A 27,430-nucleotide genomic window follows, 5' to 3' on the forward strand; every position below is an offset into this window, starting at 1 on the left:
AAGTTTGCTTCATAAAAAGTGATTTTTATTTGAGTGTCTTGAGAAGTGATTCAAAGGCTTTTCATAAATACCTGATATGGTTTTGTAGTAAAATCAAATACGAGTACAAAGCAGACAAGGTTTCATAACTTTATTGTGATCGTAAACACTTGTAAAACTGTTTGGACTGGAAGGTTTCAGTGTTTAAAATCTGATTCAATCTGAAATCAAACCTTTAGATTTGTAATTAGAAGCCTCGTTGTATTTGTGCAGAGCAAGACAGTTTTTCTGGCGTTTGCCAAAAGCATTAAGTGTAAAAGTTAAACTTTTCTGTCAATAAAGCGGCGCTATTCCTATTTGTGCGTCTTGACATATACTCACAAACAGGAGACTTCTTTCAAAAATCTAGAAAAATACACCTTTCAAAAGTGCTTTAAGAAACAATTAGCAAACTACAATTTTCTTCCAAAAGTGGCTAAAAAAAAAACCCATTAAAGAGATTTAGATGCTGTAGGTTGTGAAGCCACACGACATCTGATAAGCCTCTTTACATGTTACAACAAAACACAGTCTGGTCCTCGTGGCCTGACTCTGATGGCAATTTTCACTTCATTCAAAATGACATGAAAACCCGAAAGACAAATGATTTCTAAAATGATCTGGAGACTTATCACTTAATGAAGACGTAAGCCAATTAGTCTGATATCTTTAAGGCACCTTCATAGTTTGAATTCCTACAATTCTTCAGTGTAATTAGACTGTCAAATTAAAGACTTCAAAATGATCAGTACAATTAAATAGGGAGGTGAAAACACAGACTTGTTAACACTTAACTGACATCAATAACACATCATTTAGAAAGACAACGTCTTCGTGGCACAAGTCTGTTGCTGACGGCCACGTAATCAATCAATAAAAGGTCATCTTGGTTAATGTGGTTAGATGTGAGCTGTACCTTGTTCATAACAACATCTGGGCACATTCAAAAAAAAAAAAAACACACATGTAGACAGAGGAACACTTAACAGTATGCGTCTACCCCGGAGTGCAGCGTGGTTCACAGTGATTACGAAATTCAGCACAGTGCAATGTTGAACCATCTTTTCGTGTGGTTTGTTCTATTGTTGCTGGTGAATGATGACCTGTGGTCATTAAAGGGTCATTACAATTTGCTTCTTAGCTTTGGTCGACATTTCTATTTTGCAATAACTGCTACTGACTGGAAATAATGGCCTACCACTACAACAATAAGAGAAAAGTTGTAATAAACTATAATTGTGTGGAGTTTAAAGTGGTCAGAGCACTCCAGATACCTGAATAAGAGTTTGGATTTGCCCTGACAGGAGTGTCGTTACGGTGCGCCAGGCTTGTCCACGAGTGTCTGTGTGGATCAATACTGTGCTTGATTGATTGTGTTGCTTTTACTCTTCTTCTCTCCTCTCTTCAGAGTTCCCCTCTCAGTCGGGTGTGCAGGTCCTCCTGGTCGATGTTGCCGACCTGTTGGTGCCAGCGGTGGTGTGCCAGCAGGGCCACGTTCCTGGCAGAGATAGCGCTCATCTCCATGGCACTGGCCGCCCACTCCACAGCGTTGAGGTAGTACAGCCGGTTGTGCAGGATGAAGGGAGGTGTCTTGCGGTGCGGCGGGCGGTAAGAAGGATAAGCCAGCCACTGAGTCTCCGACACCGAATCCCAGGAGAGGAACATGCCCCGCAGCTGCTCCTGGGACAGCGGCTGCGGGGAGAACACCTTCCACACTTTGGTCTGGCTGGCAGGGGGTCGCTTGTAACCCTGAGGGATGTGCACAGGGTCAAGAGAGCTCAGGCTGTTGATGACAGAGTCCTTTGAGTCTGTGGTGAGGATGTCAGCCACGGTAAACTCCGAGGCTGGCTGTGTGGTGCCCAGGTAGGACACGTTCAGCATGCCGTGGACCAGAGTGGAGACAGTCTGGTGGTAACGTCCGGGATAGTGGGACGGGATTGGGGGAGAGAAGCCTGAGAAGGCGATATCAGACTTTCCCTGGTGAAGCGGTGTTGCTATCACCACGATGTCATACAGAGAGTGTGCCGAGCCTGACTCGCCCACATAATTGACCTCATAGAAACTGGCTGTGGTGCCTAAGAAAAACGGGAGACGGAGAGTTGAGATGAAATGTTTGACATTACAAATGGACATGAGAAAATCCATCAGTTCTTTACCAAATGAAGGAATGTCAAAAAGGTACCTGTCTTGGATGGTCGAACTTTGAACAAAATGGAGGTCACTCTGGCAGGGATGAGCTCACTTTTGCTGTTGTACAGCAGTCCCGAGCACACTCTCTTATTGCCTCCATCTACTGCCCACAAGCCTGGATCCGCTCCGGCTAATGACACTGCCCCTAGGAGACGAGACAGACGGTAAACGTTACCTCTATTTTACAGCGTTTTTCAACAAAACACCTTTGTGTTCATGAACCAATCCAAACTGCGACACACGTACCCACGAAACCATTGATGCGGACGCTTTGGCCGTAGTTGACACGAGCGATGGGTGCGACAATATCGTTAAGGAAGACTTGGGAGAATCCTTGGCCCATCATTGCTTCCTCCAGGGTCTGATTCAGCAGGGTAAGAAAATCGTCGCCGCCCATGGCGTGAAGGAGCTTATCCACACTGGAGAACGAGTAACCGTACTGCTGATACTGGTAGATCCTGTGTGTGTAAGAAAAGAGGTTTCACATGACCATCTATGTTGATAATACTGGATCTTATGCAACAAAGAAATGACATTTAGGAGCCACGACAAGTGCTTTTCCTCCTCACCGCATGAATTTGTCCAGAACACTCTCCACCCACATATGCATTCTGATAAAGCTGAACCCAAATCTCCAGAGCATACGCAAGAAATTGACTATAAACCAGTCGCTCTCTTCAAATGTGAGCTCCTTTCCATCAAAGATTGCCATTTTAGAGGGGACATCTGTCCTTGGAGGAATACCTAAAGAAATAAAAAAAAAAAACATATAGTAAGAGGGTTTTAGTTGCTTTATACTTTTGTGATTCTGTTTTTGTGACAATACGTTACCTAATTTCTCAATGAAGTGCTTCATGTGTAGGTTCAGAGGGTGGATCACTGCGCCTCCCGTCTCGTACTCGTGATCTCCGATCGTCGCTGTCGCGAGTCGTCCGCCGACATCGCCTGGTTCAAACACGTCGATCTTCACCCCGGCTCCAAATTCCTGCCTCAGGTAAAACGCTGCAGATGTGCCCCCAATGCCCGCTCCGACCACGGCTTCAGAGCAGCAACCACAGCACGGTTAAACAGTGATATTTTCATTTGAATAATAAAACTGGTTCTACTGCTGTCGCTCCACGTGCACATTCTGAACGTCCTCCAGTTTAATTTGATTATTATAAAGTTTTATTCCATGTGAGGTAAAATAAACACATCTTGCATTCAGTAGTCTCTTGAGATGCCTTTTTAAAATGCTGTACTACAGTTGCAACTAATATGATTATCTTTGACTGGCATGTGTCTTTGCAACTGTATTCTGGGTTAGGTCACAGCGAGGTTTCTCCCACAGTAATATATTAGTATGAGGAAGTATTGATAGAAAGGAGGATTGGTGTGTTTTTGTTTTGCACCATAGGACAGACTCACCTATCTTTTTGGGCTGATCTTGCAGCTCTGGTGCTGAGGCGAGACTTCTTCTGCCAGCGTGCCAAAGCCCCAGAAACAGCAGGGCTCTCAGTGACAGAGTTCGTGGATTCATGGTGCGCGTCTAGTTCCCTGCCGCACCACACAGCATCTGTACAGGGGGCATAAACACGGTCAGTTCCGCATACACTCTCTTATTATATACAGTCCGAGTTAATTACTCGAAGGCAACAGTCCGTATCAGTGTCGGTCAAAGGTTACTCTCACAGGAGTTCAGACTCACGCATAGGATAACAAAGGAAGTAGTAACTTATGTCAAATACTTAGAAACTTTATAAAGAGAATGTGTTGAACGGTGAGGACTCACTATTTCAAAATACAGTTGTTGATCGAGAAGTAGACTTCACAGCGTAATCTTCGATAGACTCTAAAATAATAGTCGACGTCCGGGAAAACTTAAAACAGGAAACTGAATTGGTGATATTAGCCACAAAGACGAAAAGTGTCAGCAACTAACTTAACTTGTTTAACGGGGGCAGCAGGTCGGTGCGCCGTGAACGTCCCTTAATACCGAGACACACTTCCGGGTATGCTTACGCGTGATTTTCACAATAAAGACCGTAACATCTTTATTTGAGATAAAAACTAAATAAATGTGTAAAGTTTTAAACTATGGCAATTGATTTGACCCTCATTGCCGATCATATTATAATTAACCTTTCAAAAGATATGATGTATACATATATGAATATATATGTGTGTATGTAACGTTATGTGTGTGTGTGTATTTATAAGTATATACGTATATATATGTGTATATATATATGTTCATTTAAAAGAAATGTAAATAGACTATAAACAGTAGTTAAACACAATTAAAGTCGAGTTAGGAACTAGGATAATGTACTTTTCACTGACTTATGAAAAAGGGTTTAAAGGAGCTGAGCGGAAGTTGTCATATTTCTTGTCATTTCTCACGAAAAATATAATATATATAATATAATTTACTGGAACCCAATTTTGAAGAAGAAAAAAAAAACGGAAGAGGATTCTGTTGCGGAAGTAAAGCGGAAGTGGCGGAAGTCTACTCATCCTGAACCATGCTTGAATGGAGGTGACCTTAGTTATCAAATTGTAAAGTAAAGGAACGTGTTGTGGACATCACGGATACTTCGGGTCAGTCCAGTCTGGTTTATATACTAAACTTAACATATTAGTGGTGTGAGCAGGACGAACTGAGATGGCAGAGGCACATCAGGCACGCGTGCATAATGCGGTGGAAGAAATGGTCCAAAGCCTGGAGAGGGACCACATCCGTGTAATGCAGGCAGGTTTTGCTTTTATCCGTGGAAACATGGTCTGTGCATGTGGTGCTTTGTGTTTCTACCACACCGATCTGTGCAGTACCTGTATCCATCATATATATATATATGTGTGTGTTCTCGCTGCAGGGTCGCATGTTCAGGTGCAGTGCAGACTGCTGTGAACGTTCCACGGACTCCATGTCTGTGGTGCATCGGTGCATCGAGAGGTGTCACACTCCTATGGGCCAAGCTCAGGGCCAGGTCACTTCAGAGCTGGAGAAGTTTCAGGTGAGGGGGACATTTGACCGAGTGGCACGTTCAATAATGGACGTTTGTTAAAGTCCTCAGTCAGGCCACATGTAACAGCTGTTGCATGCTCTCGATGACAAGGTTATATATCAGTCTGATATTTCTAATGGAGTTGGTATAGTTAGGAAGATGAAGTGACTATATTAGTCTTATTACTGTGTTGCTTCTTTTTAGAGTACTTTTTTAAGTCGGTATATAAGTCGAGATTTATTTAAGTGGCAATACTTCAGCACTCTTAATTTTAACATAAGCAATGTGCCCGAGGAAAAATAATCTTTAGGTTTGCAGGCAGGAAGTCAAAGCACTAAACCAGATATGAGGTTGAATAACAACAGCAATAGCAACATAGCACAGCTGAAATCATGTCTGGAGTTCAAATGTATAACTGCTGATAACTGAAACTAGATGATAACAGGGCCAATCTCAGTGAACAGTCACTGAACAATAGAAGGGTAAAGCTCTTTTGTTGTGCAGTGCATTTAATAATTTTCCACTTTCCCCGTTTATTCCTTTTTACTTGCACTCAAGTATTTTTTTTTATGACTTTATGACATTAGTACTGTAATTCCAAAGAAAATGTCAGATAACTCACCTCATCCTTTCACTTATGTATTTATAAAAAGAAAAAAAAAGCCCCTTTTGAAAACAAAACAGGTGACCTGGCACATATCCTGTATGAACATCTTTCATATGCAGAGACTTCTATTAACATCCGTCCCATTCTCATGAACGTGATATCACAGGAAAGTCTGGAAAGTCTTTTTTTATTTTCATGATAGTATCCTTTTTTCTTTTCTTTTTTTTACTTTTTATGACAGAGTTTGCATTTACCCGTAGAATCTTAAGGCAACGGGACAAGATTTTGGCATTTGAAGTGTTCTGGTACAGCTTTAGGCTAAATGCTTAGCTGCCTTGTCACTTGCAGATCCTAAACATGTCGACTGGGACTTCTATCTTGTCTGTTTTTATTAGGTCTAAACAATCTCTCCTCTTTGCCCCATCAGGACCGTCTGAGCAGATGCACGATGCACTGCAACGATAAGGCGAAGGATCTTTTTGACTCCGGCGCCAAAGAGCCAGCTGTTCGATCACTGATGGAGAGCTGTGTGGGAAGTTGTGTGGACGACCACATAAACCTGATCCCCAGCATGACCCGAAGAATCAAAGATAATTTGGACTCTATACAGCAGTGAGGAGAGGGGATGGATGACTTGTCGTCCTTCCTGGAGACTCAGTCTGAGGTCATTACACATACAGAAGCACGGTCACACTCAACTCGGCCAGTTTGAACAGTAATAACTGAGGAATAGGGGGCTGAAATACCATGAAAGGATTGAGAGGGAAGTTTAACATGGCTTGTGTGATACAAAAGAGTTTTGACAAGTTCTACAGGCTGTGACTCTGAATGCTGCTGTTGTGGGCATTTAAAACTCTTCACTGTGAGACTTATCTTACTATGTGTAATCTACAATCTATAACCTTCCTGGATACTGAACTGAAAGTGTTGTTGTTTGGTGTTGGTTTGGTAAACCAAGTGATGCATCTGGTGGCGCATCATTGTTTATGAACAAGATGCCAACTCAAACATGCATTGAAGAAGAGAAGTGTGCATTTTATAAAAATGAAAAGGAAAAACTCACTCATTACATATCAGAGTATCACATTTTAAAATGCCTGTATAGAGTACACCACTCAATGGTCCTCGTGTGTATCTATTCTTGCATTTTGAATGTACTTAATGTTCAACTCTTGTCAGTCACATTTGATTTATGAAGTTCCTCTCCAGTATGAGCCTTCTCATCCCTTTCATTTTGTTGTCATTTCATTGTTGTTCTGTGATTGTCTGACCTCATGATTTATGTATCTGTATTAAAAGCACTGTAGATGTACCTGTTTTTGGACTGCATTTTAATGACTGCAAAAAAAATCGTATTTACAAATAATGGTACAAGAAATTACTTTATTCAACATGACTTTTTTTATGACTTTTTTTCGACGTGGTACACTATGACTTTTTTCAACATACTATGACTTTTTTCGACATGGTATACTATGACTTTTTTCTACATGCTATTCTACGACTTTTTATGACTTTTTCTACATGCCATACTATGACGTTATTCAACATGCTATACTATGACTTTTTTTGACACGCTATACTATGACTTTTTATGACTTCGACACGCTATACTATGACTTTTTATGACTTTTCGACACGCTATACTATGACTTTTTATGACTTTTCGACACGCTATACTATGACTTTTTTCGACTTTTCGAAACGCTATACTATGACTTTTTTCGACTTTTCGAAACGCTATACTATGACTTTGACTTTTTTCGACATGCTATACTATGACTTTTTATGACTTTTCGAAACGCTATACTATGACTTTGACTTTTTTCGACATGCTATACTATGACTTTTCGACACGCTATACTATGACTTTTCTCGACTTTTTGACACGCTATACTATGACTTTATTCGACATGCTATGCTATGACTTTTTTCGACATGCTATGCTATGACATTATTCAACATGCTATACTATGACTTTTTATGACTTTTCGACACGCTATACTATGACTTTTTATGACTTTTCGACACGCTATACTATGACTTTTTATGACTTTTCGACACGCTATACTATGACTTTTTTCGACTTTTCGAAACGCTATACTATGACTTTTTTCGACTTTTCGAAACGCTATACTATGACTTTTTTCGACTTTTCGAAACGCTATACTATGACTTTGACTTTTTTCGACATGCTATACTATGACTTTTTATGACTTTTCGACACGCTATACTATGACTTTTCTCGACTTTTTGACACGCTATACTATGACTTTGACTTTTTTCGACATGCTATACTATGACTTTTTATGACTTTTCGAAACGCTATACTATGACTTTGACTTTTTTCGACATGCTATACTATGACTTTTCGACACGCTATACTATGACTTTTCTCGACTTTTTGACACGCTATACTATGACTTTATTCGACATGCTATGCTATGACTTTTTTCGACATGCTATGCTATGACATTATTCAACATGCTATACTATGACTTTTTATGACTTTTCGACACGCTATACTATGACTTTTTATGACTTTTCGACACGCTATACTATGACTTTTTATGACTTTTCGACACGCTATACTATGACTTTTTTCGACTTTTCGAAACGCTATACTATGACTTTTTTCGACTTTTCGAAACGCTATACTATGACTTTTTTCGACTTTTCGAAACGCTATACTATGACTTTGACTTTTTTCGACATGCTATACTATGACTTTTTATGACTTTTCGACACGCTATACTATGACTTTTTTCGACTTTTCGAAACGCTATACTATGACTTTGACTTTTTTCGACATGCTATACTATGACTTTTTATGACTTTCGAAACGCTATACTATGACTTTGACTTTTTTCGACATGCTATACTATGACTTTTTATGACTTTTCGACACGCTATACTATGACTTTTCTCGACTTTTTGACACGCTATACTATGACTTTATTCGACATGCTATGCTATGACTTTTTTCGACATGCTATGCTATGACATTATTCAACATGCTATACTATGACTTTTTATGACTTTTCGACACGCTATACTATGACTTTTTATGACTTTTCGACACGCTATACTATGACTTTTTATGACTTTTCGACACGCTATACTATGACTTTTTTCGACTTTTCGAAACGCTATACTATGACTTTTTTCGACTTTTCGAAACGCTATACTATGACTTTGACTTTTTTCGACTTGCTATACTATGACTTTTTATGACTTTTCGACACGCTATACTATGACTTTTTTCGACTTTTCGAAACGCTATACTATGACTTTGACTTTTTTCGACATGCTATACTATGACTTTTTATGACTTTTCGAAACGCTATACTATGACTTTGACTTTTTTCGACATGCTATACTATGACTTTTTATGACTTTTCGACACGCTATACTATGACTTTTTCCGACTTTTCGAAACGCTATACTATGACTTTGACTTTTTTCGACATGCTATACTATGACTTTTTATGACTTTTCTCGACATGCTATACTATGACTTTTTATGACTTTTCGACACGCTATACTATGACTTTTTTCGACTTTTCGAAACGCTATACTATGACTGACTTTTTTCGACATGCTATACTATGACTTTTTATGACTTTTCGACACGCTATACTATGACTTTTTTTGACTTTTCGAAACGCTATACTATGACTGACTTTTTTCGACATGGTATACTACGACTTTTTATGACTTTTCGACACGCTATACTATGACTTTTTTCGACTTTTCGAAACGCTATACTATGACTTTGACTTTTTTCGACATGCTATACTATGACTTTTTATGACTTTTCGACACGCTATACTATGACTTTTTTCGACTTTTCGAAACGCTATACTATGACTTTGACTTTTTTCGACATGCTATACTATGACTTTTTATGACTTTTCGACACGCTATACTATGACTTTTTTCGACTTTTCGAAACGCTATACTATGACTGACTTTTTTCGACATGGTATACTACGACTTTTTATGACTTTTTTTCTACATGCCATACTATGACGTTATTCAACATGCTATACGATGACTTTTTTTTACACGCTATACTATGACTTTTTATGACTTCGACACGCTATACTATGACTTTTCTCGACTTTTTGACACGCTATACTATGACTTTATTCGACATGCTATGCTATGACTTTTTTCGACATGCTATGCTATGACTTTTTTCGACATGCTATACTATGACATTATTCAACATGCTATACTATGACTTTTTATGACTTTTCGACACGCTATACTATGACTGACTTTTTTCGACATGTTATACTATGACTTTTCGACATGCTATTCTACGACTTTTTGACTTTTTTTCTACATGCCATACTATGACGTTATTCAACATGCTATATGATGACTTTTTTTGACACGCTATACTATGACTTTTTATGACTTCGACACGCTATACTATGACTTTTCTCGACTTTTTGACACGCTATATATACTATGACTTTTCTCGACTTTTTGACACGCTGTACTGACTTTATTCGACATGCTATGCTATGACTTTTTTCGACATGCCTATGACTTTTTATGACTTTTCGACACGCTATACTATGACTTTTTATGACTTTTCGACATGCTATACTATGACTTTTTTCGACTTTTCTTTTAACATACTGTACTATGAATTTTCTATGACCTTTTTTGGACATGCTATACCATAGTACCATAGACTTTTTTCTATTTCTACTATTACTTTTTTATGATCTATATACCGTGACATTTTTTATGACTTTCTTTCAACATAGTATGCCAAATCTTTTTTGTACACACTATAATACAACTTTTTAATGACACACTATACTATAACTTTTTAAAGACTTTTTTGGACACACTTTACCTTGATGTCTTTATGACTTTCTTTTCGTCACTCACATACATATATATATATACACACATACGTATACATATATACACATGCATATACATAAAAACATATACACAAATCTATATTTATATATTACATATAAATTAAAATGATACACATATGCAATAAAAATTGACAGATTGGTCATCACTTCAAGTGTTAATCACTTACATTAATAGTATAAAACTATTATGTTGCTAAGTATAAGTATATCCTAGTGAAAGTCACAAAGTAATAAATCAGGCAAGAACTTGTGTTATATCTACAGAAACATAAATACATTAATAACTGCAGCTGTAGAAAAGGTGTATGTTGGAAAAAGAGACAGGATCATGTGATAGCACCACAGCCTACCTGAATGGGCAGTTTTATTGGCTGTTTAGAATTATATTTTCCTTTGCAAAAAATAAATCCATACAAATACAAATGAAGTAAAAATAATAAATAAAAACAAAACAAAAACACTGTAAAACTTCGTAACCGTTACAGATATACAGGTGAGTCTTACTGACTAAAGTTAGTTATCAGTACATGTCTACTTTACAGGTTTGAAAAACAGCAGGAGGTTACAGATTTCCAAAATTGCCGAACAAAAAGTGACCGTATCATTAATACGAAAGTGTAAAACAACAAAACTGCAAAGGTATTTCATGTGGCGATGTGTCAAACCGAACTGCAAAAGAGAGGCAGTGGACTCTGGTAACAGCAGTAAATGGACATTCGACAGTCTAGCTGGTAAATACAGAAATGCTCAAAATCTGAAGTCTGTCAACATTCTGCTGTGAATATCAGAAAGCTGGTGCCCATGAACGGACAGCCAAGCATAAACAGTTTAAATGAGGCGAACACACTCCCGAAGGCTTCTGTCTCGTGGAAGAAAAGACTTAACCGGGATTTCTGATTTCACGATGTAGGTTTACATAGAGGTATGTAACATCAGTATGGTTACCTGGGCTTTGTGACATTACTTTAAGCACTTGAGTGCAATGCTGTTTTATAACTCGAATATTGCAGTAAATGTTATTTACAAAGTACTTCATACTGGGTATAACAAGGAAGGGGGGGGGATGCTGTTTTCTCCAATTTACAAAAGAGGCGGTGGACTTTCAAATCCTAAAGCATTTACAGAAGCTTGTGTAGAATCACACACATACATGAAACCCTGCCTTTACTGCACCTTTCAGGTTTTTCACTCAAAGTGAACGTCTGTTGAATGTAGTCGTCAGCTGTCCTCCATTTGACCGTGCCAACCTCTGACTACACCTCACAGTCTATTTACATAATGGTCAGAATGAGCAACAGACTTGAATCTTCCCACACAAGTCACTAAAGGTCCAGTTTCACCCTACAGAGCAGTTCTCTGACGCTGTTCCCATGAACATAATATATTAATATAAGTGAGTTGGATGGTTTTTTTTTCTCCCCATCTCGAGAACTTGTCCAACATCCCAGTGCAGAGAGTTCATCGCAGAGGTCCAAAGTTTGAAGCTGCTCTGAAGACAAAAGTGTCCTAATCTCTCCTGGCCACTGTCTCTGCTACGCTTTAAACCCCATGTATGCGCAGCTTACTCTCAATGTCCAAAACATTTCCCCTTAAACGTCTCACTGTGTTACATAGCATGCAGATGGTGTGTCCAATGTCAGAATGATGTCAACTGTGGCGATGGATCGTACGCACAAGCTCGTGTCAGTGTCTCAGCATTACAAGAGCAACAGTAGCAGTTAATGGCTGCTGAACAGGCATCAAGACACGCAGCGGGCAGTGCTCTCTTGCTCTGAAGAGTCTGGACGTTGGTCCGAGTGAGGTGATGTATACAGGAAGTTACAGCACACGTAGAGGGGGAATGTCAACAACCGGCTGTCCAGGTTCATCACCACATACTCCTGAGTCATTGACGGGAAGGGAAGAATGTTAAGCAAATGAAAAACAGTGTTATATAAGGTAATGAATCACAAGACAATTGAGCCGTCGACAGGTTAACTGACCTGGTCTTTCTCAAGGGTGAGAAGCTGGTAACCCGTTGAGCGACTGCAGACCAACTTTCCTCGACTGTCAAAGGAGGCGAGACGTAACCTGAACACATAAAGATCGTCAAAGGAAGGTTAGAGACTTTCCAAGATCAAAGCTGCAGATACATAACCATACATAACATTAAACAGGAATGATTTTGGGAAACATGCTCATTTGTTTTCTTGCAGAGACTTAGATTAGAAGATTTACATCATTCACATAAGGTAAATATGAAGCCAATATTAGATTGTAATATAATAATTAATCATTTATTCTCATGCATGCTGCTCAGAGTAATCGCACTTTAATAAATACAGTTATTAAAAGGTGTTTTTCACTGAAACATAATATAGATATTAGAGAGGAAATCACGACCTGTTTAACTTACTAACACAAGCTCTAAGCAGCTTATAACATGTAATTAAAACTACGAACTAAGATTCTTAAAAATACATTAATTTATTTTGAACTGTGTGTTTTTATGCAAACAAAACACCATAAATGACAATAACAAAGTAAAATGATAACATTTAGAATTTTTGACGGTTTACACCAACTTTGGGACGGTTGAAATTATTTTTAGTGACAGTGGTGAAAAAAAAACTTAGTGCGGAGCCTTGCTGTCAATTGTAGTAATATTATTAAAATCGGAATCTGCAAAGAAATCGGCAGGAGAGACTTAAATAATAATTACAACAATACTATTTACAGTTCATTATTGCTTAATCATCACAGAAGTTAACAACTACTCATCATTTCAAATTCAGATGTACACATGAAATTAGGAAAAGGATCCCAATTCTGTTGCAGCTGAACTCTAAAACGTATCCTCAACTTACAAAGTCCCTTTTCAGTTTTTGGTCTGCAGGACTGTGAATGTACTTTAACAAATGCTAAATCACTAAATATTTGTTTTGTTTGAGACTATATTTTTACATATTGTTATCTTAGTTTTCCCTATTAACTGTAGGATACAGACACAGCTGTACGTATCATTTAGATAAACATTCAAAGGTTGGCTGCACTACACACCTGAATGCTAGATGCCTTCGAGGTTGCAGACTCACAGCGCCTCCACATGGCTGACTCAGAGTATTTCTTTTGAAGACGATGAAACGGTTCGTGTAGGTCACCAGCAGGTCAAAGCCAAAGTTAAAGCCTGTCCACCGCCAGCAGTACTGAGGAGAGGAAAACACATATTAAAACAATACATTGCACAGGAGCACAAGTTGCTGTAGAAGTGAGTCTGACTTACGTCTCCATCTTTAGTCAGTTTTCTTCCGCACCTCATACTGCTCAGCTCAAACTCATCTTTGTTAGCTTCCTGGGGACTAATGACAGACATTCAAATCATATTCTATGTGTACAGTTGTTGTACTTGTATAAAGATGCAGCAGGTGAAATTAAACAGTCCACTGACGTTACAATGGTTCAGTCTCAGGTTCTCACCCATTGTCGTTGTCAAATTCTGTCCGGAGCATAGCGAACCACTGGTTTTTGTACACCGACGTTAACCAATCTGGAATAAGAAATAAGAACATATTAACAGCGCATTAACACAATTCCTAGAGATGTAACTGTGAGGATGAACGATGGTAACTCTGCTTTACAATTTACCCCAACAATTTTGTTAACATTTTGTAAAATGTAGGCCTGATTCTTCAAACCACTAACAACAACTTAAGCAACCGAATTAAGAACACAAGTGGAAATAGAGCACTGATGTACATAATGGGGCTTATTTTTCCAAGCGCAAAGGAGAAACACATTCATGATGAACTCTCGTCAGACTTCTTACCAGGGGGCAAAATATTGTCTCTCTCCAGGATGCGTGCGGATGCGAGATCGTTGACGATGTACTGGAGACGAACGTATCTGAACACTGAACGAAAAAGTTCGCCCTCCTCTGTGTTCAAGTAGGGCTCTTTCTCACACAGGTCTGTAGAACAAAGTCAATCGGAAACAGAGTCAAACGTCTGCGTGTGGCTACTGATGAATTACATATGAAGATCCCCCTTTCATAACACGTGGCCTTTGCTGTACCTGTCCTGCGTTTGCAAAGCCAGGCGTCAGCGTCAGCCAGAAGCTGCTTGATCGGGCCGTCCCATGAAGGATTGAGCTGCAGAAACATCCACTGCAGAGAGAGAGAGATGGCAAAGAGAGCTCTTAGAAACAGGTCTGATGCTACAGACAAATAAAATATCGATATTTTCATGTTATACCTTCTTCAAAGCCGTGTAAACGTCCATCTCCACCTGCATGACAAACAGGTCCGAGGACTGGATGAGCTGCTCCATCACCTCTCCCCTGTAAATGGTGCGTTTGATAATTACTAAACACAGCCGTTTGATTTTCCTATATTAAATAGGTCACAGCACCAAAGCTATTTGAGCTACACAGCTTAATCATGAGGTTTGAGACGTGATACCTTCATTATCAGAGCAGATACAATGCTACCTAAAGAAAGGAAGATGATGCAATAACTACAGAACCGTGAGCCGAGCGCGCACACGCACCCGAGTTCCTTCATCAGGTCGACGTTTTGATGGGTCATCAGGTTGTTCAGAAGCCACTCAAGACACCTGCAGAAAGATTGTGATGTGAGTACACAGTATAAGATACTGTTTCACCCTTTTAATTACTGTTTAAAAAATAATAAAATCGCACTTTTTCATGACTAAATCCAAGCCATAGATGCTGGCACAAGCGTAGTAGCCACACACGGTCTTCGCACTAATGTTTTCCTTCATGGTCTCTCCACACTGCTGGATCAAGCCATCCTGCAGACAACAAAGAAAAGGGACTTGATTAGTTACGGAGTGCATTTGCAAAAATAAAGATGGTAATTTTATATTTCACACAATAGCTGTGTTAATTAAATGTACTGACCAGCTGTAGCATACAAGCAGCTGCAAGAATACTGACAACTCTGCTGGGCTTGATCAGGACATCATCCCGGTACAGGGATCCAAACACGACCTGCAGAGCTAAACACACACACACACACACACACACACACACACACACACAGTACAGTTCTATTAGTAAAACACATAAACAATCAACCAAACACAGTCAACTGCTGCTTTCTTCACCTTCAGTGTCGATGTTCTGGTCGGGGATCTCCAAGTTGATCTCCATCATGTTGGACTCTTTCCAAGAGCCGCTGAACATGCTGGAGAAATACCCGGACTACAGAATGCAATGAGGAGGGAGAGAAACAAGAAGAAGAAGAAGAAACAATATTAAAGGACAGGCAATGATAACTAACGTGAGAGGATATATCACCGGTTGTCTTGGTGCCGTTTTACCTGGCACAGGTACACTTTGTGGAGGTTCCACTCCTGTCCCAGAGCACAGATGCGAATGTCGCTGTTTTCTCCGTTCAGGAACAAAGTCTGATAAATGTATCGCGACGTGCTTTTCAATTTCTTCCTGCTCAAGTTTGGAAAACAGAAACAAACAACAGAGGAGAGACAAAAACAAATGTAAGACAAAATATTCATGTCTTAAAGATATTTGACACTGAATTTATTTTTTATTTTTTTTAACCAGACTTGCCTGCGAGGTGCGTCTAGTATGGCATCGTCCTCCTCTTGCTCGCTGTCACAGTCACACTGGGCGTTTCGTTTCCTCTTCGTACACTCACATCCATGCTTGTGGCTGGTACTTGTGCCCTCTGCAGCCTCCTCTGGTCCCTGAGAGGGGGACTGGAACCGACTGCTCAGACTTCCCATCTCGACACCTCCAAAGAGACCTAACACAAACAAAACAATCTTAATAAATAACAAGTCTGCTGTCCTGTATCTTGACATTGCAACAGATCTGCATAGAGCAACAGAATATGAAAATCATTCGAGCAGATACTGTTAGGGACTTTGGCCTTTGCAGTATTGGGATAAAGCTTGTGTTTTGTTACTTTTCTTCAACTAACAATTAATTTAATTCCTGATTACTCTGTTGATTGATTGTTTAGTCTATAAAATGTCAGACAATAAGGAAAATCAAAAGCTGAAAAAAGCTGCAAAATGCATGGAATTGTGAAGCTGAAACTAATATTTGTAACTTTTAATTGATAAATGACTTGATGTGATTGATTATCATCTGCTGATAGAAGGATTGACAATTCATTTTGAGCACATTCACTTTTCCTAAAGACTGCATTACAATAGAACAATGCATCTGTATTAACTTGTCTGTCTGATGAAATACATTCAACATGTTGACTATTTCTCAAAAATGTGTGGTGATATTTTGAAAGTACCACTAAACATTTTCAGTTTGGTAAAAAATTAAACATGAACAAATCTCAACGACAAATCTCAACGACAAACCAGTATACGCCTTCATAAAAAAAATGACATTGAAACACATATATTTTACTCACATGGTACAGAGATTTACATTGTATTTTATATAGTTTCATTAGCAAAGGTACACTTGTACCTTTACCAAGGCTCCCTCCTGCAGCATATGGAAACCAGATGCACAGTATATTTAACAGAAACGACCACATGAGCTAACTTACCTGATGCTTAGCAGGGGACCGGCGGAGGGAGAGGTGTAGGGTTAAATTGGACTGTAAACACCGAGTATCTCAGGTCACACAGTCTGCCAGACGAGGGGTTAGCTAGTTGAAGAGGAGCTAAACTAAGAGCTAGCTTAGCTACGAATTCACACACGAAAATAGGTCTGAAAACAATAACAGCGCTGATTCTGACAAGCTTCTGTTCCACACACGCCTCCACACCGCAAAACCCTCTTGGGTTCCAGTTACATGTTTCTAGATTATCGCAAATATAGACACAGAGGCAGGAGATGTTGTGCTATTGACCTAATAGGATGTGGCTGCTTTTTGATACTCTTCTTCTCTCATTATTCACTGTAGCGTTCTAGGACACAGGCGGCTGCTCCGCTCAACGGCGCCAACTGCCGTGAGACGGAGGGATTACAAAAACCTGGGAATGTCTGTCAAATGTCAGTACGTGTTTGTTTATTTGTTTGTATATGTCTAAATGTTTTGAGAGGTAAATTATAATTTAATAATTTGTGTCCAGAAAAAAACATGTATTTGGGCTATTAAACTACATTTCGTTTTTAGATTTATTTAATAAGCTAACTTTAAGAAATGTTTTAATAGATGCTGATGAAAGCAAGAAGGGTGGAACAGTCCCCATTTATTTGTGTGTGACAATTTATGATTTCTGTTGGCTAAATTCGGAAGGTAAAAAACCCCAAAAGACAGCTTTAATTTGAGCATACATTACACAAATAATCTATGACTAATACATTGAATTTCTAGGAGGAAATAGCTATGTAATTTGTAATCAATGATAGGTAAAATACTGTATATTATTTACATTTAAGCCTATTTAATCAGGCCAGGATCTCCTTTGCAAGATAGACATGCGTAAAGAAAAAGTAAAGAAAGTTAACAACTAACGAACAATGATTATTTACATGGTTTTAAATGAAGAAGCATATTGTTTCTCTGGAAGCTAAACTGATAAACTAAACACAACTAACTAAATCCTAACTAAGCTGAGCTTTGTCTCTGTTTTCCCTATAATTGGTGCCAAATTATGACTTAAATATAATGAAAACACCTGAAACAACAAGCTTACTAGAGATTTATTACAGATTTATATACAGACACATTATCTATTGCATGAGATAGTTAATGCATCCAAGGAAACCAGTGCACAAAGGTCTTTCTTGTTTTGAACATTCAGACCACTTCAAAACCTCTCACACTCACACTCTGACATCTGAATAACCGACTCAGGTAGACCAAGACCACACTGAATGGAGGCTAAACTAATCCCCGAGTTGCAATGAAGTGTTTCGTCTACAACCATCTGCAATGGCCTAACATACCACCAGCTTCTACAGAGGATTGAGATTCAGCAGAGATCCCTTACCCATCCCCCTACAGAAATAAATAAACGTTATCTGGTATTGTAGTACTGTAGTTATTGTTTCCTCTGTGAATTTAACATTCTTTAACATCAACAACTCTGACATTGCCCCCTGTCTTCAATAATGGGTCTGGCCTCTTACTAAAATCCGGAGATTACATCCCTTATCTTTTCTCTGGGTCAACAAACAAAACGCTGGCAAACAGATATGAACATACAATACGTGACTGCCCTCCACTGGTACTCTGTGGTAGTGTAGTCACGACAGGAGCTTGAATTACTGCAGGAAAAGGAGTCATCAGAACAGTCACAAGATGTATATGTGTGGTGAATTGTGATTTTGTAAAAACAGTGTGTAGCAAAGAGCACAGATGGTGACAGCGTCACATGATGACGAGGGTTTTCAAGACACCTCCAGCTTTCTGCCTCTGCCCATGCAGTTGTAAGGTCATTTTTTAATTTAAAGATATGTATTCTTTTCTATATTTATTTTCAGAGGAAAGAAAGATTAAAAAGGAGGAAATGTGGCACACAAATATGTAAATGTAACCTGATTCCTGCATAAATTATACATAATATACAACAAATAAATATTGATTATTAACGATGATTCAAATTTGTTCAGATTTTTTATATTTTTAAAACGTTGTGTATATTTATTTATTGTTTTTTTTTTCCTCATTTTTTTGAAGTCATTTGTTTTCATTTCATTTTAGTATGGAGGTGTGGTGAAGTGGGCGCCGGATATGACGTTGTGTTGTGCTTCCTAGTGGGCGTGCTTATTGGAAGAATCAGCCATTCAACGACGAGCACCTCTTTCACAACATTCCAATCCCTCCCGAAACCTCCACCTCCTCTCCCTCCCTCCCTGCCCTGTCTCGCCCGTGTGTGTGTGGGACTGTGACACGTAACTTTGTCCCTTTCATAGACGTGTGCAGTAAACGTCCACCTGGGGCCCGGAGACAGGGCTATCTTAAAACCCATGTCCCCGATCAAAATCCGTTTATTTCTGAACATTTTGTAGCATGGAGGCGAGAGACGCATCTGCAGGTGAGGTTTTGTCAGCTGTGACAGTCAAGTGTGTCGGTGTGGTTGTTGTTTAGCCAATGCAATAACCAGTTAGACCTATATTTAACCAAGGCGACGCTGTAATCTAAAACATAATCGGGCTCGGTGTGTAAACAAGAGCTGAATGTTTTGTAAATCATGCAAGGATTTTCGTGGTTTGTAAATAAATGCACAATAATTTGCAACTGTACACAATATCTTGCTCTCAGTCATAAAGCAACATATTACATTGTACCTTGGGCCTGTTGAACCTCTAGGTGCTCTTGTGAGCAGTGATGGAGAGGAGCAGCCTGCAAAGAAGGACACAGCTCCAAAAAACGATACACCACAGACCAAAAGCAAGATGGAGAAGATCTTTGGGTTCAGGAAGGAGGACCTGACCTCCTGGCACAGCCTGGTGACCCTCCTGAACCGCCCCACTGACCCTGCATCCCTTGGCATCTTCCGCTGCTTGTTTGGTAAGTTAAGATGTAATTTACTCAGACCAGACTGCCTGCTGGGTTTAAAGGATGTTTGTAACCGGGTTGGAATAGCTCCTAGGAGCTTTTAAAACACTTGTGCCCTTCCAACTTCACTGTGTGTCTTTTCATGCAGGTCTGCTCATGGTTATCGACATCACGCAGGAACGTGGCCTCAGTCACCTGGACTTTAAATACCTGGATGGTGTCCCTGTGTGCCGCTTTCCCCTCTTCAATGTCTTGCAGCCACTGCCGCTGGATTGGATGTATCTGGTGTATGTGGTGATGTTCTTCGGTGGGTCACGCTCCTTATTTAATGTCAGAAACTTGTGTCCAAAATGTTACAGGTTAAAAAGGCTCACACCCGTGTTTACTGAGGCTTGGTGAGGAAAGGGGACGCCGTCTGTTTGAGTGTAAGCGGATGCAGGCGTTTTATTGGAGACAGCCTCTGTGGGGTGGCTGTCTACGGTGAAGATGAAAGCACATGAAACCAGACCTGCAGTTTTTCCACTTTTATTTTCCCTTCAAGCCAACATGAAAGATTATATTTGAGTCTTACAAAGATTTTCACAACTAATGCAAATATGGCATTCACTGTAGCAAGAATGCAATACAACAACAACAACAATCAAAGTGAATAAATACTGATACTGACTAATCCATGTTCTACGCCTAATCTTGACACTTCCAGTATTACGTAACATTAGTTTCGCACCAGAGAGGAATATCAAACCCACTTAATTCTTGACATTTACAACATTAACACTGTTACAGTATTGTAGGTACAGTAATACTGCTTGTTTTATATGTGGTATTACATTTCTATATGATATTTGTCATATAAAACTTATAACTTCATTATTTACATACCTTATAATGCACAAACTATTATCTAAGAAAAAATAAACATTGAACATAAGACAAATAGAAATGTATGTTCATGTCCAAATCATGTAATTGTATTACGATGCAAATTATTCTTACTGATTCTTTAATTTGTGATTAGTTAATTCACTTCAATTTTTTTAATAGACTTTTGACAACCGTCTTGTTTTGCCCAAATTTCTGCGGCAGATTTTATACACATAATGTTGGGGGACTTGCAACAGACAGATATTCCACAATACCCCGATGATGAGTCTCTAGTATGGGTCTCTGAATGCCTATATTTCCCATAATAAAATACTATTTTAGCATCTTTTGGTTTGACCCACATCTGTCAATCTCCACACCTCCATTTTGTAACGCAGCCTTTCTATTTTCAGTTCTACAGTTGTCCACAGAAGACATTAAACAGCTATTTTTACTGGCTGAGCAGGACTCCCTTTAAACTATGTGTAAAAATAGAATAATTAATCTTAACAACAACTGTTTTTTATTGTTAACTGACGTTGCTATTTATGTTTCTCACTGAAGGTGCTTTGGGCATCATGCTTGGCTGTTTCTACCGTCTCTCCTGCCTCATGTTCATCTCAACGTACTGGTACATCTTCTTTCTGGACAAAACGGCGTGGAACAATCACTCGTACTTGTACGGCCTCATCGGGTTTCAGCTCACATTTATGGATGGCAACAGATACTGGTGAGATCACGTTTTATTTAAGTCTGCGTGTTTGCTTGTGCATTTCTGGCCCGTCTACATGTGAGAGCGGAGGAAGACCTTAATGCCCGTGTCTTATTTGTAGGTCAATCGATGGATTGCGGAGGCCTTCTATAAGAAATGCTCATGTGCCTCTATGGAATTACACCTTGTTGAGGACACAGGTTTGACTCTTAACAGCTAATACTGTCAATTCTTAAATTCTTCACGAACATGGCTTTTGGTACAGTTGGTCTAATGATGTCAATGTTTTTTGTTTTCCTCTAAGATATTTATTGTATATTTCCTCGCTGGAATCAAAAAGTTGGATGCAGATTGGGTGGAGGGATACTCGATGTCATACCTGGCTCATCATTGGCTGTTCGATCCTTTCAAGTAGGTTTTATTGCTCAAAGACTTTTTTTTTATTTTTTATCACTGACTGTATCTCAGTACTCCTTCTCTGATCTTGCTGTTCACACATTGTCTTTCAGAGTGATCCTCCCTGTGGAGTTAATTAACCTGCTAGTGGTGCACGGAGGTGGTCTTGTTCTGGATCTGACAGCCGGCTACCTGCTGTTTTTCGATGCCACGCGACCGTATGCATTTTTCTTTGTCTCCTACTTCCACTGTATGAACTCTCAGCTCTTCAGCATCGGTGAGTCTGCGTTAAAAAAAACACCTTACTTGTTTTAATTCTGCCGTTAATTTGTGGGGCATCCTTTTACCTCTATCTCATTGAGAATGTTTATCCTCGGCAGGGATGTTTTCCTACACAATGCTGGCCACCAGTCCCCTCTTCTGCTACGCCGACTGGCCAAGAAGATTCTTCGCTCGTTTCCCAGCATTCCTCAGGGCAGTCCTGCCACTCACCTCGCCGGACCCTCAGCCCAGTACTTCCTGTGTTTACAATTCGACCCAGAGCACCAGCACCGATCCCCAGGAGACCCCGCCTGTCGCCAAAGCACCCAAACTGAGATTAAAGCACAAGCTGGCAGCCATCTTTACTATTCTCTACATAACTGAACAGCTGTTCCTGCCTTACTCCCACTTCATCACACAGGTACACTAGTCCATCCGCTCGTTTCCCTAAAAGACTTTTACAGCCGACTTGATCCAAAGAACCAATTAGCAAATGGTTGCATACTGTTCTTCTGGCCCCTTCTCTACACACAGACATTCTGTTTAATAGGATTGTACTTTGCCGTCAGCATTAGCCTTGTAAACCCTCTCTGAGTCACCAGGCCGAATGTTGCTCAATCAGAGTCAACAGTCATTGATCCGCAGCAAACAACAGCTCAGACTGGTGTCAGCAGAAAGGTGAAAGCCCCAAAGAAGTAGATACTCCTCATATGTTATTGGTTCTTTATGAATTTAAAGTCTTGGTTTGTATACAGCTTAAATAGAAAACTGGTGAAAGGGTGAGGAAAAAGGGTGAGTGATTTCTATTAGCATGGACTTATGCTAATATTTAGTTTTTTCTGCAGGGTTACAACAACTGGACCAACGGCTTGTACGGCTACTCATGGGACATGATGGTTCACTCCCGCAGCCATCAGCATGTTAAGATCACCTACAAAGATGGAAAAACTGGAGACACTGGATATCTGAACCCCGGGGTGAGTTACAAGGGAAAGAAACACCGTCAGACACAGAGTATGTGAGCAGTACAATTCATCTAAACGGTATATTATGCAGCGTAGGCCGTCATGATGATGAGGACGAATGCGCAAGAGCTGCAATGCAAAGCGTGTACGGTTAACTGTCATGATAAAAGACTTTAAAGGTTAGATAACAAACATGTTGAAGAAAAACGGTATCACTAAATATACCACTTCCTGACTTGACCTTCGAGATTCAGAGTTTCTCTTAATTTCAGTTTAGCCGACTACTAATTAAGAAATAATTACTGTGTACTGAAGGTGTTCACACAAAGCCGTCGCTGGAAGGACCACGGAGACATGCTGAAGCAGTATGCCACGTGCCTCAATCACTTCCTGCCCCGCTATAATATCTCTGATCCTGAAATCTACTTCGACATCTGGGTGTCCATCAACGAACGCTTCCAGCAAAGGTGTGAGAGATTCTTTTGCTTCGAGGAAAAGATGCTATCAGTATAATGACTTCAGATGTATCAAATGAATAATGTAAGAGTGTGTTTTTAAACTTGCTCTGGACTTTCCTCTAAGGATCTTTGATCCCCGCGTGGACGTCGTGAGGGCCGATTGGTCACCTTTCCGACCAAGCACATGGCTGATGCCTCTACTGGTGGACCTCTCACCGTGGAGGACCAAGTTTCAGGAGATTGAGGGCAGTTTGGACAATCAGACTGAGATTGTCTTCATCGCTGATTTCCCAGGTTACGAATCTCTTCTCGTCCTTTTCATTTTTACGGAACAGTATCGTTGTGTTTTGTAGTTTGCTACAAGGGCCGCCTTTGTGCTAACTGGCAGTGTGTTACCTCTCAGGTCTCCACTTGGAAAACTTTGTCAGTGAAGATCTGGGCAACACCAGCATCAGTGTTTTGCAGGGCAAAGTGAATGTTGAGATAGTGGAGGAGAAGAAGAACTACACTCTCCAGCCCGGTGAGCAGATAAAGGTACGGCAGCACACTATCGTCCCCATGAACATGAAACTGTTTAACCTGGACACACTCAAAGCATTTACCATAATGTGTATGTGTGTAGGTACCGGCTGGAGCTTACCACAAGGTGTACACAGTGTCTGAAAACCCATCGTGCTATATGTACATCTACGTGAACACCACAGAGGCGGCGCTACAGGAGAACTTCACCAAGCTGTATGAGCTTCAGGAGCGTGTTCGCAACGGGACAGGTAAATGTTAGGCAGTTAACACTATGAAGAGGAGCACTTAATAGAGGAATATTGTAATGTGCAAACCTGAAAAAATCCCCGGATGCTGACCGGACTGTTCCGCCTCCTCCCGTAGAAACCGAGCCTCTTCCTCCTGAGCTGCAGCCTCTTATCGCTGCAGACGGGGATGAAGGGTCGGAGGTCAATGCGACTGACCCGATTGTGCAGCTGTTCCTGAAGAGACAACGTCGCATGAAGGAGGTGAAGAAGCGCAGGGAGGCCGGTGCACTGGAGCGACTGGAGCGCTTTGCAGTGAAGAAGTACTACACGATACGGAGGGGGTGAGCGCCGTCTTCTAACAACACAGTAGCACATCAGGTTTAGTTGTATTTACACAGAAAATGTCCGTGAATGTATCTCATTAACTCCCTCCCCTTCTCTTTTAGATTCTTGATGACAGCCATCGCTATGAGAAACCTGGCGGTTGGTCTCCCTTCTCTCGAACAGCTGACGAGAGAAGTTGCCTTCGCCAACATGAAAGAACCTCAGGCAGACGGCAACCAGGACGAACGGCTGAAAGACGAAGTTGGTCACGGAGAACTTTAAATCTGTCGTAGGGACCAAAGATGATGTGTTGACTTGCTGGATCACACGTTCCACACATATGTGTGTGTGTGTGTGTGTGTGTGTGTTGTTACTACTGGACTGTTACTGGGACAGAAATCAAAGGATTTTTATTTTTATTTTCTATGCCTCTGAAATATTCTGCCTCTCAGATTATTTCCAAATGTAAAGCCAGTATTTTGTGATGGCATTTCTTTATGAACCTTATGCAGAGGACACGTGTCTGTTATGGATGCAGAATCCTGTCGGCAGACACGCTTTGCTGTTCAAGATTATATTTCCTTTATGTTTAATTTTTGCATAAGAATTTTATAGTTACAATTACGGCTGACCAAAAATACATCGACAACATATTGAAAATGATATGATCGATGCATTATGTGATCTGCTGGAGGATGGTAATTGAAATACTCTAAAACTATAAATTCTTCTTTGTTTTGAATGAAAACAAACAAGCATGTTACTGTAGGGTTTTGAGTTTTAAGGGGACAGATCTTGGCGAACATACCGACATAAACAGGAACAGGTTGGTCGATAACTCCTCCTGTTGGTTTATTGCCCAGCACGAATGTCAATAATTCTGTCCCGACTCATAACAAGCACATTAAAAAATACAAAGAAGGATATGTTGAGGTTTACTGTTTTGAGGGAATATACTTGTCTGATCTTTTATGCAAACCCCTTTAATGTGATAAAAACTGACTGAAATACAGAACAATTGTTAGCATGTCAACCGACGGCCTTTTCTAGTGACTTTTCTAATAAAAGCTTGTGTCAATTCAGTTGATGTCATTTTAATTAAAACTCTGACAAAAGCAGTTAGTGGCAATAATGCATTTTATTGGTGTCAGTATTTAACATTTCGCCCATCTTAAAGTGCTACAGTTGAATTCCAGTGTTCACTGTAGGTTGACGTTATGGCACATAAATGACACTTTTCACATGTTCAAGAGCACAAACAGTACAATGTTGAAAAATATAAATAAATATAAATCTATGAGATGGATCTCTAGGAAATGAATTACTCCGTTAAAACATAAACTCATGATCTGTTTAGTTGAGGTTAATTGCTCAGGATTCATTTGATTTCAGTATAAATATGTAGTTGTCACCACTGGAGAGTCCAGTCGCGTAACTCTGGCCGGACAAGTGTCATCAATTACTGCAGACGCTACAAGTATCTTCAAGAGTACACATCGGGAGATGTTTGTAAGGACAATCTGCAGCTTCGTGACATATTGCACAGTGTTTTACTTCGAAATCACCGTCTCTCATTTTAAAAATCCTCTGTAAAACAAAACACACTTTGCTTCCCTTTTCATGATGCGTGACTAGACTTCTAATCACCACAAAGTGGAAAAACTGACCTTCTAGATTATGTGTGACGTCAACATTAAACTTAAAAGGACTGGCATTAGTGTTAGATACTGGCCTTTAAGTGTTATCAGAAGACTTTTATTCCCATTAGACTAGTACTTGCATTTTGCATGTGCTGTGGAGCGTCAACAAACCAGCTCATTCTCCTGCTTTACGGTCAGCTATCAGTCCTCGTATCTCATCGTTGCATCTTTCGTCAAAAAAATGTTTTGAAATGCAAGTGAAGGAAGGAATGAGACATAAATAATAAATGGAGAAGCACCCTCGAGCTTGCCCTAATCCTCTCTTAAAGGGGAACTCCACTTATTTGACACACCAAAGTCTGTATACAGGTCTCGCAGAGTACTACTGTATATGTGAAAAATGTGTATCGAGCCTTCTGTTGCTCCAGAGGGAGCTGCGCCGAATCGGATAAAGTCTGAAAATAAAAATAAAAAGTCTTGTCTGTCGTGGTTACATTTCAAATAGGCTTTGTGCCTGAAAACCTGCAGCTCCAGACTGAGCCGCTCCTTCACAAACATCTTGTGCTCAACAAACGAGGTCCACATCACAACTCATCTCCGCCCTTACATGTGGCACATAGCCGTCAACTCCACCAGAATGCACAAACACACTCTAAATTGTTCCACGCTCCCCCCTCAGATGGCTCAATGTTCACAAACCAACAGTGCTGGTGCTACAGCGGGAGGGAACGCATCCCTGTTTGCAGGCCCCGATCCAGCTCCTCGTCTTTTACGGGGGCCCCTCTGTGTCTGGCAAACTAACCTTCAGTCCAGCTGGCATCAGCGTTTCCTTTCTGGTTCCCCTCAGTTTCAACTTCTGGTATTCACTTACTAAAAGCAAACTTCTCTCTACTTTGAGCTTCCTCTTCTCTCT

General features: G+C 40.1%; 4 protein-coding genes across 4 annotated transcripts; 2 read left to right on the top strand and 2 right to left on the bottom strand.

Moving 5' to 3' along the window:
- Nucleotides 1-115: 115 nt before the first annotated feature.
- Nucleotides 116-4,188, bottom strand: pcyox1 (prenylcysteine oxidase 1). The gene is made up of 7 exons (XM_079178511.1): nt 3,980-4,188; nt 3,616-3,763; nt 3,040-3,246; nt 2,778-2,952; nt 2,455-2,666; nt 2,201-2,353; nt 116-2,093 (listed from the first exon to the last, which is right to left on the bottom strand). The coding sequence occupies exons 2-7, from the start codon at nt 3,725-3,727 to the stop codon at nt 1,423-1,425; spliced, it is 1,530 nt and encodes a 509-aa protein (XP_079034637.1). The 5' UTR covers nt 3,728-3,763; nt 3,980-4,188; the 3' UTR covers nt 116-1,422.
- A 512-nt stretch (nt 4,189-4,700) lies between these two features.
- fam136a (family with sequence similarity 136 member A) lies at nt 4,701-7,108 on the top strand. Its single transcript, XM_079178529.1, has 3 exons — nt 4,701-4,939; nt 5,064-5,204; nt 6,230-7,108. The coding sequence occupies exons 1-3, from the start codon at nt 4,853-4,855 to the stop codon at nt 6,416-6,418; spliced, it is 417 nt and encodes a 138-aa protein (XP_079034655.1). The 5' UTR covers nt 4,701-4,852; the 3' UTR covers nt 6,419-7,108.
- A 3,956-nt stretch (nt 7,109-11,064) lies between these two features.
- gmcl1 (germ cell-less, spermatogenesis associated) lies at nt 11,065-17,278 on the bottom strand. Its single transcript, XM_079179507.1, has 15 exons — nt 17,245-17,278; nt 16,278-16,473; nt 16,028-16,151; nt 15,812-15,908; nt 15,606-15,703; nt 15,384-15,496; nt 15,233-15,298; nt 14,939-15,023; nt 14,760-14,850; nt 14,515-14,655; nt 14,166-14,235; nt 13,972-14,047; nt 13,749-13,894; nt 12,692-12,779; nt 11,065-12,589 (listed from the first exon to the last, which is right to left on the bottom strand). The coding sequence occupies exons 2-15, from the start codon at nt 16,451-16,453 to the stop codon at nt 12,449-12,451; spliced, it is 1,512 nt and encodes a 503-aa protein (XP_079035633.1). The 5' UTR covers nt 16,454-16,473; nt 17,245-17,278; the 3' UTR covers nt 11,065-12,448.
- Nucleotides 17,279-19,569: 2,291 nt separating this feature from the next.
- ggcx (gamma-glutamyl carboxylase) lies at nt 19,570-25,876 on the top strand. The gene is made up of 15 exons (XM_079178988.1): nt 19,570-19,684; nt 19,960-20,160; nt 20,297-20,455; nt 21,577-21,742; nt 21,846-21,924; nt 22,029-22,135; nt 22,234-22,397; nt 22,501-22,802; nt 23,227-23,358; nt 23,662-23,813; nt 23,929-24,098; nt 24,208-24,338; nt 24,427-24,574; nt 24,690-24,894; nt 25,000-25,876. The coding sequence occupies exons 1-15, from the start codon at nt 19,660-19,662 to the stop codon at nt 25,157-25,159; spliced, it is 2,301 nt and encodes a 766-aa protein (XP_079035114.1). The 5' UTR covers nt 19,570-19,659; the 3' UTR covers nt 25,160-25,876.
- The last annotated feature ends 1,554 nt before the right edge of the window (nt 25,877-27,430 follow it).

The sequence above is a fragment of the Pholis gunnellus genome (assembly GCF_910591455.1).
Source record: "Pholis gunnellus genome assembly, chromosome: 18".
Lineage (NCBI taxonomy): Eukaryota > Metazoa > Chordata > Actinopteri > Perciformes > Pholidae > Pholis > Pholis gunnellus.

Excerpts from the sequence above, each read along its gene's own strand:
- pcyox1 (XM_079178511.1), bottom strand. The coding sequence starts at position 3,727 with ATGAATCCACGAACTCTGTCACTGAGAGCCCTGCTGTTTCTGGGGCTT. Across the intron at positions 2,953-3,039 it reads GCACTTCATTGAGAAATTAG|GTATTCCTCCAAGGACAGAT; the intron begins GTAACGTATTGT and ends TTATTTCTTTAG. Across the intron at positions 2,094-2,200 it reads AGTTCGACCATCCAAGACAG|GCACCACAGCCAGTTTCTAT; the intron begins GTACCTTTTTGA and ends CGTTTTTCTTAG.
- fam136a (XM_079178529.1), top strand. The coding sequence starts at position 4,853 with ATGGCAGAGGCACATCAGGCACGCGTGCATAATGCGGTGGAAGAAATG. Across the intron at positions 4,940-5,063 it reads ACCACATCCGTGTAATGCAG|GGTCGCATGTTCAGGTGCAG; the intron begins GCAGGTTTTGCT and ends TTCTCGCTGCAG. Across the intron at positions 5,205-6,229 it reads CAGAGCTGGAGAAGTTTCAG|GACCGTCTGAGCAGATGCAC; the intron begins GTGAGGGGGACA and ends TTGCCCCATCAG.
- gmcl1 (XM_079179507.1), bottom strand. The coding sequence starts at position 16,453 with ATGGGAAGTCTGAGCAGTCGGTTCCAGTCCCCCTCTCAGGGACCAGAG. Across the intron at positions 15,024-15,232 it reads GACCTGATGAAGGAACTCGG|GGGAGAGGTGATGGAGCAGC; the intron begins GTGCGTGTGCGC and ends CACCATTTACAG. Across the intron at positions 13,895-13,971 it reads AACTGACTAAAGATGGAGAC|TACTGCTGGCGGTGGACAGG; the intron begins GTAAGTCAGACT and ends TCCTCTCCTCAG.
- ggcx (XM_079178988.1), top strand. The coding sequence starts at position 19,660 with ATGGAGGCGAGAGACGCATCTGCAG. Across the intron at positions 20,456-21,576 it reads GTATGTGGTGATGTTCTTCG|GTGCTTTGGGCATCATGCTT; the intron begins GTGGGTCACGCT and ends TTCTCACTGAAG. Across the intron at positions 24,339-24,426 it reads AGCCCGGTGAGCAGATAAAG|GTACCGGCTGGAGCTTACCA; the intron begins GTACGGCAGCAC and ends GTATGTGTGTAG.